This window comes from Cynara cardunculus (assembly GCF_001531365.2).
Source record: "Cynara cardunculus var. scolymus isolate 2C chromosome LG 6, CcrdV1, whole genome shotgun sequence".
In the NCBI taxonomy this organism is placed as follows: Eukaryota; Viridiplantae; Streptophyta; class Magnoliopsida; order Asterales; family Asteraceae; genus Cynara; species Cynara cardunculus.
In genome coordinates, this window is record NC_037533.1 from 14,642,365 (window position 1) to 14,659,257 (window position 16,893).

At 32.9% G+C, this 16,893-nt stretch overlaps 1 protein-coding gene across 2 annotated transcripts in view; it reads right to left on the bottom strand.

Annotated features, from left to right (window-relative positions):
- Positions 1-14,837, bottom strand: part of LOC112514269 (truncated transcription factor CAULIFLOWER A) — a 17,612-nt gene extending 2,775 nt beyond the window's left edge. Inside the window, exons 1-7 of one of the 2 annotated variants that reach the window (XM_025120610.1) lie at positions 14,547-14,837; positions 3,342-3,420; positions 3,181-3,248; positions 2,149-2,248; positions 2,028-2,069; positions 954-995; positions 776-873 (exon numbers count right to left, since the gene is read on the bottom strand). In XM_025120610.1, coding sequence (XP_024976378.1) covers positions 776-873; positions 954-995; positions 2,028-2,069; positions 2,149-2,248; positions 3,181-3,248; positions 3,342-3,420; positions 14,547-14,731 — 614 coding nt within the window. In that variant the 5' untranslated portion in view covers positions 14,732-14,837. Of the gene's footprint in view, positions 1-775; positions 874-953; positions 996-2,027; positions 2,070-2,148; positions 2,249-3,180; positions 3,249-3,341; positions 3,424-14,546 lie in introns of both variants that reach the window. The other variant, XM_025120608.1, reaches the window with a different exon arrangement.
- Between the last annotated feature and the right edge of the window lie 2,056 nt (positions 14,838-16,893).

Sequence of the window (16,893 nt, forward strand, 5' to 3'; positions counted from 1 at the left end):
AATTATTTCACTATTTGACCTAAATTAAATTATAATAAAAAAACTGAATTAAATAAATTATATAAAAAACAAGAACTTTTAAATAGTTAATTTGATACTAATATCGATATATTTAAAAAAAAAATTATGATGCCTTCGAATTTATTTTTATTCAAAAGTAAAACATTATCTTTCTCAAAACTACATAAACCGTATTATATAAACAAAGACAAAAAATAAAACGAAACATTAAAATGAATATGTATCTAGCTGCATTGCGCGAGTACCTTATAGTGTGTGTGTGTGTATATATATATATACACACATATAGTTTCAGGTGAAAACCACAATAAAAATGAAAAACTAAGGAACACCCTAATAACCATTCATTTTATATGGTATGCACACGTACATACTATATAGATGAATCGTTATTAGGAAGTTCTTTAATTTTTCATTTTTTGGGTTTTTCCTTGAAGCCCTCTCTCTCTATGTATATATATACACACACACACACACGCGCGTATATATTTATATTAATATATAGGGTCAAGCTTAGAGGAAAAACCACAAAAAAATTGATAAATACTCTAATAAACATTCATCTAGATGGTATGCACATGTGCGTAGAAGTGCTTTTTAAGTAATTTGTCTGGTAACATGCACATGCGCATAAAAACTAAGAAAGAGCTTCAATTACTTGTATTGCACATGTGCAAAACGTTCAGATGAATGGTTACCAGGTTTTTTCCTGAACCTACACATATATCAAGGTTATATTGATGGAGAGTCTAACCCAAGGTTCAAGGTGCCCAACTGAAATGAAGACATGTTCTCATGAGTTTGCTGCTCCACAGGAGGTGATTGGGATTGCTCGATTTCCTTTTCTTTGATCTGCTTAATTTTAATACATCATGCTACCTACTTGTGAAAACGCTATGTTGAATTATACAAGCCCAAGTTAATTACGTTACCTCCTGCGACAGCACGTTATTTTGATCTTGCAATGCCTTGTCCTGTTGTTTTATGTTCCGGAACCATACCATGATGTTAGCGCGTTTTCAATACGTGAATGAGAAACCGCAGTTAAACTTCTATTTGTACTTGATTCTACCTTCCATTTTCAATACATCATTTATACTTGCAAAAGAACCCAAAAAAACATTTACTTAAAAGACGAACCATTTTTGTTCAACTTTTGACACTTTTAATCTGACCTGCTAGAGCATCTACAATGGAGCTTTTTTTTTATTAACCTGGATATCCAACCCGCTATGCGAGCCGACTAATCCCAGGGTGACCACCTGCGCTTTGCAGATAGTCCGGAGTCACTGCATTTGAACCTCCATGGCCACAAGGGGATTTTTATTTCTCCTTGGATTTGAACCTAGGACCTCCAGGTACCTTTGACCTTTGAAGCCAAGTTCAAACCAATCAGACACCACCTTGTGAATGAAGGTTTTTGGCACCACCCTTGTGAATGGAGGTTTTTGGCCACATAAGATTATGAAAAGTTCCGTACACAAATATTCATTTGTTTGCTTGTGCAGTTAGTTATAAGCTGGTTTTTTGCTTGTGAGTCCTACTTTAGAAAAAAAAGAGCTTCACTGAGAGTCCAACCTTTATGGATGCTCCAAGGTTGGATTGAATGTTAGCAAAAAAGTTGTTTATTTGTCCAAATACAATTTTTCCTTTTGGATTTTTGCAAATTTTCCACATCAAACCATCGGGAAGAGTGAAGTTTTTTCTGGGTAAATTGCATGAAAATGTAATATATACTTTCTTTTGATTTCTATTTTAGAAAACGTACTTTCAGAACCTCTGTTTTAGTATGTAAGATATGAAGCTTGAAACATTTAAGTACCTAGGTAACCGGTTAATGCTTAAAACGGTCATCCAGGCACTTAAATGTTTGAAACTTTACATCTTAACTATCAAAACGAAGGTTTTGAAAGTACGTTACCCCAAAATAAGAATCAAAACAGAGTAGGTAACATCTTCATGCAATTCCCTGAGTTATTTAATATGTTTCAGGGAAATGGGCGTACCTTCTTTTGGAGGTTAGAAATCGATTGAAGCATCAAGTGGTTCTGTGAATGAAGGAAGAGGGTTGGGTTAACACACACAGCATGAATGCAGAAAATTTGTAAGGTGAAATGATTTTTGTACCTTTCGCAATCGAAGGCGTCGAAGAGCCATATCTATTTGCTGCTCCAAATTCTGAAGCTCCTTGAGACTCAAGGAATCAAGATCTTCTCCCATTAAATGCCTACGATGTCGTCATTTCTTACTATATATCTTTCTTTGAAGGCCAAATGCAACAAAGTTTGCTTTAATTCCTATTTAGTATGACGTTGAATTTTATTTTTCATTCTAATGTAACAAACATCCGGTTATTCCTATTTCATACATATTTGACTAGTCACCACAAGGGGTTGTGGCGTAGTGGTTGAGAGTCTGGGGATGTGGTGGAATATCCCATATGTCCTGGGTTTGATTTCAGTCCAGGCATAGACAACAATTGTCACTAAGTTTATCAGAGCTGATTTCTTGCGGTCACAATTTGCCGGGATTAGTCCAGGCTGCTGGGACGCCCTTCAAAAAAACCATGTATGTATGTATGTATATCTTGTAACTACTAATGAGGGTGATGTCAACTTGTCAAGTTGTATTGTAATTCTTGACTAAGTAGAAATGTCACATGAAACTGATTTATCATGTAAACCAAGGTTGAAATAGGAAGAATGAATTTAACGTTTTGTTAAAGAAATTGTTTTTACTATATTACATTACATGGGTTGGGTTATGTGAGAATAAGAGTTATGGTGAGAACAAAACCTTCATATATACGTTCAACTACCTTTATTTACCTATTTTTATCATCATGAATGAACCATTAACAAAAATTCATGCATGCGAAAGTAATTAAATGTATGTAAAAGTTCGTGAAAGTGAAGATAAAGATAGATAAATGTAATTGAAGGTGCTGAAAGCAGTTAAAAGAATTTAGATTCAAAAGTCAACAAAGTGTTCTTACTATTCTCACTATAACTCTTATTCTTACACGATTCGTCTACACTACGTTAGGCAAATTTTATTACAATTTGATGCATTTTACCCATGAGTCCTGAAAATGAAAACGAAAAACGCAGCTAGAAAAACGAGAATATAGGATTATACACCTTTACTCGGGGTAAATACCTCTGGGTTTTCTGCAAGAGCTCAATTCTAGCCTTCATCTTTCCATGTTCCGAAATTATTTCAAGTGTCTTTTCTCAAGTCGATTTCAGACAGTAGCATAGAGTTGGTAAGGAAAAATAATGCATCGATAACAATTGTTTGAACGTAAAATCATAACATACTTGTGATTGAGGATCGTCTGCATTAAGCTGCCTTTCTACGTACAAGTGTCGTTCATACCTCTCAAGGATCCTTTCCATTCTGCTGCCAAAAAATGTTGTTAGAAATATAAACAAACAGCAAAACTGGTTTGTCTAGCCAAGTTGATATTTCCTCTCAAAAGAGTAGTTGGTATGTCTATTGGGGAAAGTGTATGTATACATGAATATATAGGGAAACCGTAAAAAAAATGAAAAACCGAGGAACACCCTACTAACCATTCATTTGTATGGTATGCACATATGCATACAAAGTAATTTGTCCAATATGCATATGTGGATTAAAACCAGGAAACATCTTCAATCACTTGTATGTACATGTGCATACCATAAAGAAGAATGGTTATAAACAAAGAAAATTAGTCTCAAGAAGACATTTTCACATTGAACTTAAATAAAGGCCAATCTTGATTGACAACAATGGATAATAGGACATGAGCAACATTAAGTTTTGCTAGCGGAGCAAATCTCTCATAATAAACTCAAAGATAATCTCAATTTTTCAGTAATGATTTTTGCAAAAATCATTTCTTTATAAACTTTAAACAATTCCTAAGTGAATGCCAAGAATAACTCCCCATAAAGGGAAATGATTGCCAGAATAGTTAAATGGGTCGTTGCACTCCACAACTTGTCTGTGTTATAGCTTAACTACTAATCCCATATACGATGATTTCACTAAAATCACAAAAAAAAAATCATACAAAGAGACTTTAGAAAGGAATTATTTGCAAAACAAAAAGAACACCAGTACCATCTAAAGACGAAGATTTGCACCTAGAAAATCAGAATCTAGTGTACCCGAAATAATAAGACATATTACCCTTCCCTTATTATTGATCTCCAACTTTGGATTCTTATGACGACTTTTCTCGTAATCACCTCATGTAATTGTGCCATCAAGTTGACGTGAAACCGACTGGCGTTTTTATTTAATGTGACAGTATAAAGATATGAAACTCTAGAAGCTAATATGAAGTAACTAAAATAACACAAAGTCTACATATAGTGTGAGTGCAATGTCTGGCTAGGGTTTGGAAAGATTTATGTGATAGCTGGGTTGGGTATGTTGTCTGTTTGTGAATGCTATTACAGATATGAAGGCTAGGGTTTTTTCGGATTCCTCTTCCCCATAAATTTTTCGTTAAGAAGTAGATGGAAATATCATGCTCAAAATGTCAATCAATGTTGGACACATTTAAGGAACACCCTCAACTATAGGGTGTACAAGCTGCAGCGTACAAGATCGTGCATAATCACATGTGATTTTACAAATGAGTATAAGATAAGTCCTCACCACCAGAAAGGCAGAAATCACATAACTTTCAATGGAGCAATTCTAATCCCCATATTAGAGGTGATTTCCTGATCCGGGTAACTAAGTTCGTGCAAGTCTAGGTTAATCATTTGTGGAGAAGATATCATTATTATTGGTTTAGTTTTATCAGATCGGGTCCTAGAAAACCGTAAAAAAATGAAAAATTAAGGAATATAATTGTTCATCTGGAAAGCATTTTGTATACAAGTAATTTGTAAACACTTTGTCCAGTATGCAAATGTGCATAACATGCACACTTGCATAAAAACCAAAACAACTTTAGTTACTTGTATGCACATTTGCATACCGTCCAATGAACGGTTACCAAAGTGTTATTCAATTTTTTATTTTTTTTTAATTTTCTCGTTAACCTCCTCCTAGTTTTATAAATCAAATACAGGCAGCCGAGAAATTGTTTATTTACGATTAAAAAAAATGCTTTTTTCAAAAAAGGAGAAAAGAAGACATGAAAAACATCTTTCCAAGTATGAGTGCAGCAAGAAGTCATTCCAAGTGTGTTCACCGTTTAAGAAAGAGAAGTGTTTTGTGGCTGGGGATGCAAGAAGGATATATAAAACCAGGAAGTAGTAGGGGTGACAATTTTGTATCAAATTAAATTGGCTAATATTTGTATCAACCGTATCAATTACAATCAGTTCCGTATCAAGTATGCAAACTTGGTTAGTAATCTATATTGGGGGTCACATATCATGGTAATACTAGGGTACCAACTTATTTAATTATTTACTAGATTTTGTATTTTTTTATGTATTGATTATGAAACATTGTAACTTTAACTATTTTGTTTGAACATTTGCAAGTTTTATTCCTTGCAATTAAAAACACTTAACATAACATGGTCCTTGAGAGCCAGATGAGCTCTGGTCCTTAAGATCTAGAGGAGCTCCGGGTAATCCTGCATAGTGGGATGTGAGGACTTTGAGAATCTCGTACAGAAGTGATGCGGGGACCTGAGTGGTCATGTGCCATGAGTGGCGAGGAAGAATTATAAACTCTTATCAAAATATGATATTTGAGTTTTGTCTTATAAAGAAAATTGAGATATATTTGTATGATTAGAAATCTGATTTGCAAAAGGTTTTGGTGATTTTCACCCTGTAACTATAAAAAGGGGATTTCTCACTAGACATCAAGATCTAACCCTCATTTTGTGTTTCAAAAACATGTATTGCAAGCCAGGCTGTACCAAGGGATAAGGAGAAGGGGGAAATGTGAAAATTTTCTTTTGTGCTTACATGATTATGAAGAACAACATGTTAACTGTTTGATTTTTGGAATACTTGTTATGTACAAGAATGTTATGGAAAATTTTGGTTGTATATTATGTAATATAGTTTCTTGTATTGTTGGGACCGAATGTGTATTATTTGTACTTCTTGATATATGAAATACATTGTTATATGTAAATGTGGATCTTGGGGTGTTACCCCCCGCATGTGTGGTTTGAACATTTTCCAAATAGCAAACCTCACCGCATGTGTCATAAACCGCAAACAAATAATTTTTTTAAATACAATCAATTCCAAATACATATTACATGATTAAAAGTAGTCTAAGAAAACTAAAAATATTACATAATTAAAAAGAGGCTAAGAAAACAAAAATATTACATGATTAAAAATAGTCTAAAAAACTAAAAGTATTATGTAAACTAGCCTAATTATTATATACATATACATACATATAATAATATATATGTAATGTGCGGTGTGACGTGGTTTAAACCGCGGTTTGATAACTCTAAACTACAAACTACAAACTGCATCACGGGTTCAGTAAAAATGCAAAACGCAAATTGCACCACGGAAATTCTAAACGGCACTTTGCGGTGCAGTGTGATGCAGTCTGGACGGTTTATGTGATTTGACGGTTTGAATGAACATCCCTAATTAGAACATTTTCATTATAACATACCAAAAGATAACTACTTCAGCAAATATAGTTTCATAAACTATGGTTAGTGAGAGTCATCCAATCTAAAAAAGCAAGTTAGCACAAAAGGTGGTAGTATGATGGATAAAAGACAAGAGGATAATAAAATCATCCGAGTTCAAATCCTACCATCTATATATGTGCTTGTGGTCATTGGGAAATTTACTTTATGGCTTAGGATAAAGGCTATAGTCACGACTTGTCATGGGATTAATTTGCGCTAGACTGGGGTTCACCCATTTCCAAAAAACAAGTTTGCGATATTATTTTAAAGATTTGTTTGTCAGGAGACCAACAAATTTGTTTCTGCAATTTGATTTCCCATAGTCACTGATTATTTTTTTCAGTTGTATAATAGTGGATTATTTATGTTATGTTATATAATAACCTAATTTTTTATATAACTTTTACATTGAGATATTTTTACCAAAGATTTATTTACCAATATTTTGATTCAAAACCATTTCTCATAAGAGAAGGTAATTTAAAACTATGTGTTGAGAATTTAGATGATGTGATATGTGAATATATAGATTTACTTGAATTTCGAGGACACATTTATTTTTAAGTGGTTGATATTGTGATAGTGTAATTCATGATTCTTCCAACTCTTAAGGGGGCGTTTGGTTCGTAAAATGGAATTCGATGGCATTGGAATTCATCAAATGAATTTGACTTTGAGGGAATGGAATGAAATCTGATGGAATTTGACCATGCCTTGTGATTGCGTTTGGTTGCATGGAATTAGAATGAAATTCTTAACGGAATTGGATTAGGGAAGGAATCTGTAGGAAAGGAATTGAAATCCTAGCATATTGCCATGAAATTGTAAAATCTGTGCGTGAAGGAATCGACTGGAATTGAAAGGATTCCATAGTCTTATTCCATGAACCAAACACTCTATTTGGAATTTGGTCAAAGAATTGAACATTCCAATTCCTTTCAATTCCCATGATCCGAAGAGCCCCTTAGGGTTATAATTTGCTTATGTTTCAATTGAGGTATAGCTTGGGGATTTAAATGAAAACTTATTATTCATAAATACAATCAATCAAAACCCTAAAATCATAGTTCTTCGGAGAGAGAGAGAACATAGGGTTTTGAAGGTGTTCCAAAAGGATGATTTATTATGATATATGAAGATCATGGATTAATAAACAATATCAAATTCTATGGATATTTTAATTTTATTTTAAACCTCTTTACCGATTCATTGAATAGCAGATCCTTACTTCCACCAATGTATCTTGTGCTAAAATAAATGTGTCGGTAGATACAAAAGAATGTGATTGGGAAATCTTTAGGTTGTACTTTTAACATGAGTTCACCATATGTTTTTTGTTTTAAATCCTTTGTAATTCAATCGTCCTAACATTCTGTACTTGAATCTTTAGTAATGACTCACTAAACTCGTATCTCTTAAAACTATTTTGATTTGTAATTCGTTCAATTAATTTGTGTATAAAATATTATTAAGCTCCTAAGGTTAGAGGTTACATTTTTTGTCTTGTGAAACATCTTTTTGACTAGTTTTGTAAATTCATATGATTTGTTACTCTTTTTAGTGTTATCACATGCGTAGTGACACACTTTTATAGTCTCTGCATTAAGGTATACAAAACTACTAATTGTTAGTGATATGCCCAAAAGTTGATCATCATATCATTGTAGACATCGAGTTATGATCAATAAAAGGCATTGCATATCCATTATGGGTCATTCATATATTCTTAAAAGCTCTAGTCGAAGCATGACTTTAGACTTGAGTTAGAGTAATACAATTGAGACTAGCAAATATGAACTCATGTGATAGATATGAAGTTCAATGTATGGGTACAAGTTGGTGAACTTGTATATTGAATAGACCCACAATAAGAACATTGCATGTGATGTCATATGAGTGTCATAAGTATTTTTTATATGACCGTATTATGATAACATCATTTGGCTGATAATAATGAAATATACCATAATAAAGTCATGGACTGTGATGCTAGATTTAATGACGTCATAACAAAGTGACTAAATAGTAATTGAGTGTGTGATAATACCATGAGCTTAGGCTTGCATTACTAAATATAGGATTTGTCCCTTCTTGCCATGGTAGAAGCAATGCATGTAGGCTCCTTGATGGAATAGGATTTAAGAAATTCATGCATCAAATAGACGATATATGATGTCAAGACCTTATATTTATTCAATTCATTCGGAGATCAAGAAAACCAAAGATTGAACTTAACAAGAATGGGACAAATCATGAACGTATCATGTTCAATCACGTCATTTAGGACAAAGGATATGTTCATACACTAAAATGATCACGTAATTAATCCTTGTCATTTAGGTAACGTTGAAGTGTTTAGATATCACTCCTATTTTATTATATAAATACCATTTACTCTTATGTTAATAAATCAAGTAATATGCATATTGATGGTAAGACCTTAAATATAAACTAACATAGTAAATATTCCCCCGTGAAATCTTTATTTCTTGGATTGCTAAATTTTATTACCAATATGATAAGGTATCAATGGGCCGCACACAAAAAACCAAGTGAACAATGAGAATAAAAGAATTAAACTGTTTAATTATTTAATTAGATTAAATTGTGATTTAAATTGATGATTATATATATTGAGAGATTTACCTCCATATATCACACATGCAAGAGTTCCCATATGATGGAAATTCTTCTAATGTACAAGGAAGCTTTTTAGGGTTGACTCTATGATATGATAAAAGAAGCCAAAACTTACAGAGAAATTGTTTTTATCTAAAGCTTTTATGTACCACCCGTGTTCCTATGTCTCGCAACATGTAAAACAAGAAGATTCTCCTCTTACAAGTACAACAAGAAATAATACAAGCGGTTCATGTGGATACCGTGAAGACAATGAGTTGAAGCTTGTCGTTCAATTCAGAATCATTACAGAAGGTTTCTACTGTTAAGATATGGTTTAATATCATACCATCGACTCCATTTAGATTGATTCCTGAATTGGATTACAACATTTATAAATTATGTTGTGCTTGTGTCACTATAATCCAATACTAAATTACTAACCACCTATGGGGAGGGTGTCGTAGGCACATCCTGGAGGCACTGATAGTGCGACACCGACCATGGCAGTCAGATTAATTCACAACGTTTCCTTTTGTGCTCTTGTGAGAGGTGGCCATGATGCAACAAAGAATTTGTTTTAGTAGGCATGTGAGACAGCCCTAGATTTTTTTTTTCTGTTTCCTGGATGGCGGAGTAGTGCCCAACAACTCATCTCACATTCTTGGTACATGCAAAAGTGCACGTTCAATGTGTATGTAAGATTCACGATTGTTATGCTTGTTTATATGACTTGATACACAAGTGTACCCGATTATTTGTATGAGCTCAATATGAAATCTCATGGAATTTTTTGATTTGACTTTCTCATATTCATTTGCTAGGTAGTTTATGGGTTGGTGTAAAAGAGAAAGAATTTCCTTGATTTTATTTATTACTTTGAGAAGATTGTGATGATCAATTAGCTATTGTCTAGGTTAGAAGATTGATTCTGTAATAATGTAGTTTCTCAAAATAGATCGACACTTGATCTATATATATTGTATAATTTGTAATACTATGGGAACTTTGGGGTTACATCGATGGTACCGTTCAAGAACCTTATCCCACCATCAATAAACCTGCTGCAAATAATCAACCTTCCACCATATAACCAAATGCCGCTCATGAAAAGTGGTTTACAGATCAACAATTTGTTAGCATCCTTACCCAATCTCTCTAAATTTGATGCTTGTCTCACCATTGGCCTTGATACAGTTTAACTTACGGGGTCAAAGTCTTCTTTGGACTTTTCCAACTCTATTTTTTTTTCATCAATCGGGACGAGAGGGAGCTGAAAATATCATAAAAATGAAAAAAAAAGGGAGGGAATCCCCTAAATTAATTAGGACATAAAATTAAGAAAGAGTGAGCGTTCACTCTTTCTTTATGGGGCCCATCCAATTTCTAAAGCCATATGACCTTGCCAATCATTCTTCCCGGAATTTCCTTTCAGGACTACAAGACTCAAGCTTCAGATTTTGACCTTAAAAGGGGCTCCCAAACCATTGATTAATACCTCCAACAAGCCGAAAAACCATTGCCGACTCTATTGCTTCCATCAATCAACCTGTTTTGATGTTGATTTAGTCGTTGCTACCCTTCATAGCCTTGGTCCAGAATACCTAATGCTTTGAACTGCTTTAGCACAAGCTTCTTCCTATCCAACTTTCACTAGACTTCGAGTGAAGGTTAGTAAGGAACAAGTTTGAGATAAAGCAATTCGAAACATTAGGTATTCTGGACAAAGGCCATGAACGGTAGCATTAGGTAAGGAAGAAGTTCGAAGAAGTTTGGGCTAAAGTTGGTAGAAAAGAAGTTTGGGCTAAAGCAGTTCGAAGCATTAGGTATTCTAGACCAAGGCCATGAAAGCTAGCAGCGACTAAATCAACATCAGAAAGCCACTATAACATCGTTAGATGAGCTTCAATTGCGCCCCTTTGTGAACAAGGGGATCGAAATCCAAAGGAAGTAAGGCTGAGTTTCAAGACTACTAGACTAAGAGTTGGGACTAGSCGCATGTCATCTTTCTCAGAGTCTGAGCCTGACACCTCTATTATTACCGGTTGATTGATAGAGGCAAGAGAGTCGGCAATGGTTTTGGCTTGTTGGAGATATTCGTCAATGGTTTGGGAGCCTGTTTTAAGGTCAAAAAGTTGGAGCTTGAAGCTTGTAATCCTAGCAAGGGAATTCTGGAAAAATGATTGGCGAGAGGCAATCCCATATGGCTTTACACGTGTCAAAGCCAATAGTGAGACAAGCAACGAATTCGGAGAGAGATTGGTAAGGATGCTAACGATTTGTTGATCGGTTGTAAACCATTTTTCATGAGCGTGTTTGGTTTTATGGTGGAAGGTTGATTATTTGGAGCAGGTGTGGTGATGGTGGGAGAAGGTTCTTGAATGGTGCCATCGACGTAACCCCATAGTTTCTGGCCATGGAGATATGATTTGAGTTGGCAGAGCCATACTAGGTAGTTGGTTTCATTAGCTTAGTGAATTAGGCAGTGTTTTGGGAAGGGGGAATGGAGAAAGAAGCCATGGGAGGATAGCACAAGAAAGAGGAATAAGAAGCAAAGATACCATAGACTACTGATACCATGTAGAAAGTATATTTCTTGTATTCATAGTATTAAAAATGATGCAGTATATATAGATGAAGACCGATCTATCTTGAGAAACTACATTATTACAAAATCAATCTTTTCCTAAACAATAGCTAATTGATCATCACAATCTCCTGCAGTAAATACAAAATAAAATCAAGAAGATTTTTTCTCTTTTACACGGTTAGATGTGATGGTTTTGATCTTTGGCAATTTTATATGTTTTGATATATTTGGTTTGGATATATTCATTTTGGTGTGTGTAATAACCTAATTTTAGAATTTTAGAAAATTTAGTAAGTTGGAGGGTGAAGGTGAAGTTTTGATCTATTACAGGGATTAGAATGTAAATATTGGGTTCAACGGGTGGAATCTCTATTTCCTTCTCATTTGCAATTGATGGAACCAAATGTGTATGTGTATGTGTATGTGACCGTAAGAAAAAAAAAAAGCAAAGGAGAAAGAGCCAATTGGAGATTTGGGAACAACAAATGGTTGAAAATCAATCTCATGTATGAACATCAATCCTCTGTATGTCCTCTCTTCTCCATTGAAGTCCAATTTTGGGGATAAGGCTCCTTGTGTTAATTATACTGTTTCATTTGGAGAAATGATCTATTAATATGGAAATTGTGAGAAAAATCAGTTTTATTAGTAAGCTTGAGTTTCCTATGAAGTTCCATCGTGGTTTGGAGTGTAGATATAAATACGAAACTCCATAGTTATGGATCTTACCAATTAGTGTGGTAATCTTGTATTTTGTTAATTAGTGGTGTTAGAAACCAATTATCGGTGCTTTATTTGGACTTAAATGCAATTTGGAACATCAAATTACTATGGAAATGGTCTGAATATGAGAATTAGGAATGTTGTACTCGGCGGATGCTATGAAGGCAAAGCGGGTAGCCGCGTGACTTAGGCCACGTGCCAAGTCGCGTGTTGGGCTACTGTTTTTCATTTTTTGAAGTTTTACGTGGAGCGTAGCTTGGGGCTGGTTGAGGGGTATTACTTAATGGAGTTATTAGGGAACCTATGATGGTTATAAAAGGAGGAATGACTTGCTCTTTCGTGATCTAATTTAAGTGTTCAGTTGGTGTGATCTTAGCCCTAAGAGTGAGGATTTAGGCTTGAATTTCATATGAGTTTTCTTTGCTACTTTCTTACTGTTAATATCTAGTTTTCATGAGAAAAGTGTTTAATACTTCCTTACGTGTTGGAAATGCTATTACTGAACTTGGTTTTAAGCATGTTTCCTTATGCAAGCTTGTGCTTAGGAATGCTTAACTTACTGGAGGTGTGTACTCGACTAGACATGTTAGTATCAATTTGTTTGGTCTAACTTATTTTAGTTTTTATTAATTTGTATGTGGGTATTTCGATATATTCTTGAAGCTGGGAGCTGTATGTGTTATATAATCAACCTATTATATATTTCAATCATATGTTAAAAATATAGTTGTTGTCTAATTTCAAATTTCTGCTATATTTGAACTTCAGTAAGATCAAAGGATAATATCTACCTTTTCTTAGCTTAGTTCCCCATTCCCACCTTGGTTTGTCAAATTTTAGAATCTTCTCCAATTAAAACCAGGTTCTTGTCTTTTACCGTATCGCCTTACTAAGTTTTGACATCCTACCGTAACCCTATGCTCTTGGTAAATCAACCAATATATACATGTTATATAGATATCATACAAATTAACACACATTCAACAAACTAAAATCACCCTACATTACACATCGTAATTTAGTAAATGACAATTAATAATTAAAATTGCTATAAAAAAAAAAAACATAACATAATTAATCAAAAAGACAAATAATAAAACAAAATGTTAGCATTTTCTAATGAAATATTAAAATAATTGGTGTTTAGCCACAAAATAAATAGCAATTAACAATTGGAAATCAAGGCTACGAAATCATAATAATAATAATAAATTGGAAATCAACTAAGCAGCTCTAACCTAACAATTAATGATTAACATCTAACGATAATACCATTGGACTAATTTTTAAATAGAGGTTTGGAAATGGGATAAATTTTTTATGGTTCTTTGAACAATTTGTAAGAATAAAGTTTATATCATAAAAACATATTTTTAAAAATTTATGCAGGGGTCAATTGATCAGGAACGACGACGACCACTGATGACATTACCTGATATGACTCGACCTAAATGATTAAAAAAATAGATTTCTTATTTTCTTTCATCACATGTGAAAGTGAAACCCGATTTGAAAAAAGTGTTAATAGCTCCTTATGCATGAAAATCCATACATATACATATACATATACAATTAAAAAAACCACAAAGGTGTTAATTTGTGCTTACTTGAAAACATCGTTACCGGAACAATCAATAAAATGGGTCCGATTCATCCAAAAAAACTGTTGATAGTTGACATAATTCATGAAATAAACCTAGACATATTGATACTTTTGATGATGGTTAATTGATGGCGATGATGATCTACAACTACGATATCAAAAGAAAATCCGCAGAAATCAAACCACAATTCATCATACTGATACTTATAAACCTAGGCATATTGATGCTTATGATGATGATCTAGAACTACGAGATCAAAATAAAACTCCGTCAGAAATCAACCACAGTTCATCATCAGATTCAGATTCAGATTATAAAAGAAGAGAAGTAAGTAGAAATTAAGAGAAAGAGATCGTACGAAGCATCTGTAGAGTACTCGCAGAGCTTTCCTTTCGTAGAGAAGACGATTAATGCCACATCTGCATCACATAATACCGAGATCTCGTGAGCTTTCTTCAACAATCCAGACCTTCGTTTGGAGAAAGTGACCTGCCGATTGATCTTGTTTTCTATCCTCTTCAGCGTCACTCTTCCCCTCCCCATTGATCTGGATTCTTCTATTCACACACAGTAACTATGTGTTTGCTGTATAGCAACCAACCAACCACCACCAGGTCCAGATGCTGCCGATGTGGTTGTGGTTGAAGTATATATATATATATATACATATATTTATAGATAGATATAGAGATATATATATAGAGATATAGATATATATATATAGATATATATATATATATATAGATATAGATAGAAAGAGTTTGTTTCAAATACAACCTGTTGCATTTGTACAACCAATGCAACCCAATAAATTGAGATATTTATAGAAATGATGAGAGTTCATTTATTATGATTTGAATATTTATAGAAGATGAATATGATTCATTAATTATGATCAATACTTTATATTATGAAACAATCAAATTTTTTAAAATGATGAATATTCAAAACGCCACATACCCCTTTCACACCATTAGAATTTTCATACACTTTAAACTCACGTTGCAAGCACATAACACCAGTCATAATTATAATTTCATTATATACATTAAATATGAGATGAAGAAAGTAGTACCGTAAACGTTTATTTAAAAAGAAAAGAGAGAGAGAGAGAGAGAGTAAATATTCAGTAAAAAATAAAAGCATCTTCCAACAGGTATGATATATTTTATCTCTCTTCTTGCAATTAATTTTAGATTAAAAAAAGACTAATTTTAGATTTAGAAAGTTCATGTCACTAACCACGTCAGCGAATAATACTGAGTTGGATACCACTTCATTCGCCATATCAGCATGATAATCGGTTAATACTTCAACCGATCACTCGAGTACTTAAATGTTTAAAACTTTACATCTTAGGTATCACAATGAAAGTTTTGAAAGTACGTTACCAAAATAAAATTCAAGTTAAAATACGTTATTTTTCATAGTATAGTTTGTTAGACGAGAACAAGTAATTACAATGAAGTTATAAATATAGTAATAATTTGTCACTTTTTGTAGCTATTAATAAATGAGAGTGGTACAGGAGAGTAATCTAGGTTATTTTTTAAGAAAACTATAATGGTCAAAAGTAGAGAGCAGACAGATAATGATATTAATGGAAAGGTGGTTTTTGAAAACCATGGTGGTATTAGGAAAAACGCTGTCTAATTTTGATTGGTGGAAAGGACACTTTTAGCTGTCTGCGGCCACATCGTACACGTGCGTGTCAGCGTCGGCTTGGTTACCTCCCACTCGTTGCTTATCCTTTTTTCCAACACAAATGGAGCGGACTTTTATTGGTTTCGTCAGCACCCAAATATAACCCAACCTCCTTTTTCTTTTCTTTTTTAACTTTATGTTTATTTCTATATTCGTCAATTTATTTTTTTACTTTAAAAATAAGTATTTATATTTCCATTTTTAAATATAAAATGTTATTTTTGTTAAGAGGTGTTAAAGTCTGAAATTTTATTTTACTTCTGACTGATAAGAAATAAGATTGAAATTTAAAAGCAGAATCAATTAAACAGTTTGCTTTTGTAAATTGATAGATGTTTGAATCTGTATAATCACCTATTTTACCCTTCAAAATATTGTAATGTTGAATTTGTATATATTTATATAATTTTAAGGTTAATCAATCGAGAGATGAGTGATTGAAAAAATAAGAATCAAATAAGGGGTTGGTTTACCTCTTACCAAATAACTAGTTTTGTGTCCCGTGCGTTGCATGGTGACGATAATTTTTTAGAAAAAAAATCAAACTAATATTGAAATATTACAATGTCAGTTCATGCATATATCATTTTTTTTATTAGTGTTATAGAATATAAATATAATGATTAATTTATTGACTTTCATATTTTTTTTTGTTCATGTTGATATCCTCACAATTGTTGATATGTTACGATCAATCCTTCTAATACATAACTAAAACTTTAAACCATCATTAGATAATCTCTTCAAAATATTAAACAGGACAATCTTTTTTTTTTGATTTATCGAATATATAAAAAATTAAAATTTTATCTTTTTCACACAAAGTCTTTAATCCCGTCGCATAGCAAAATCAGTTTATACTCAATAAAAAACATCATTTTTTTCATTATGTATTTTAAATATGATATTATATAAATAAATAAATAAAACTTTAAACAAATTTAAATAATTTTAAACATAATAAAACAAAGAACATATATCATATAATATAAATAATTTAA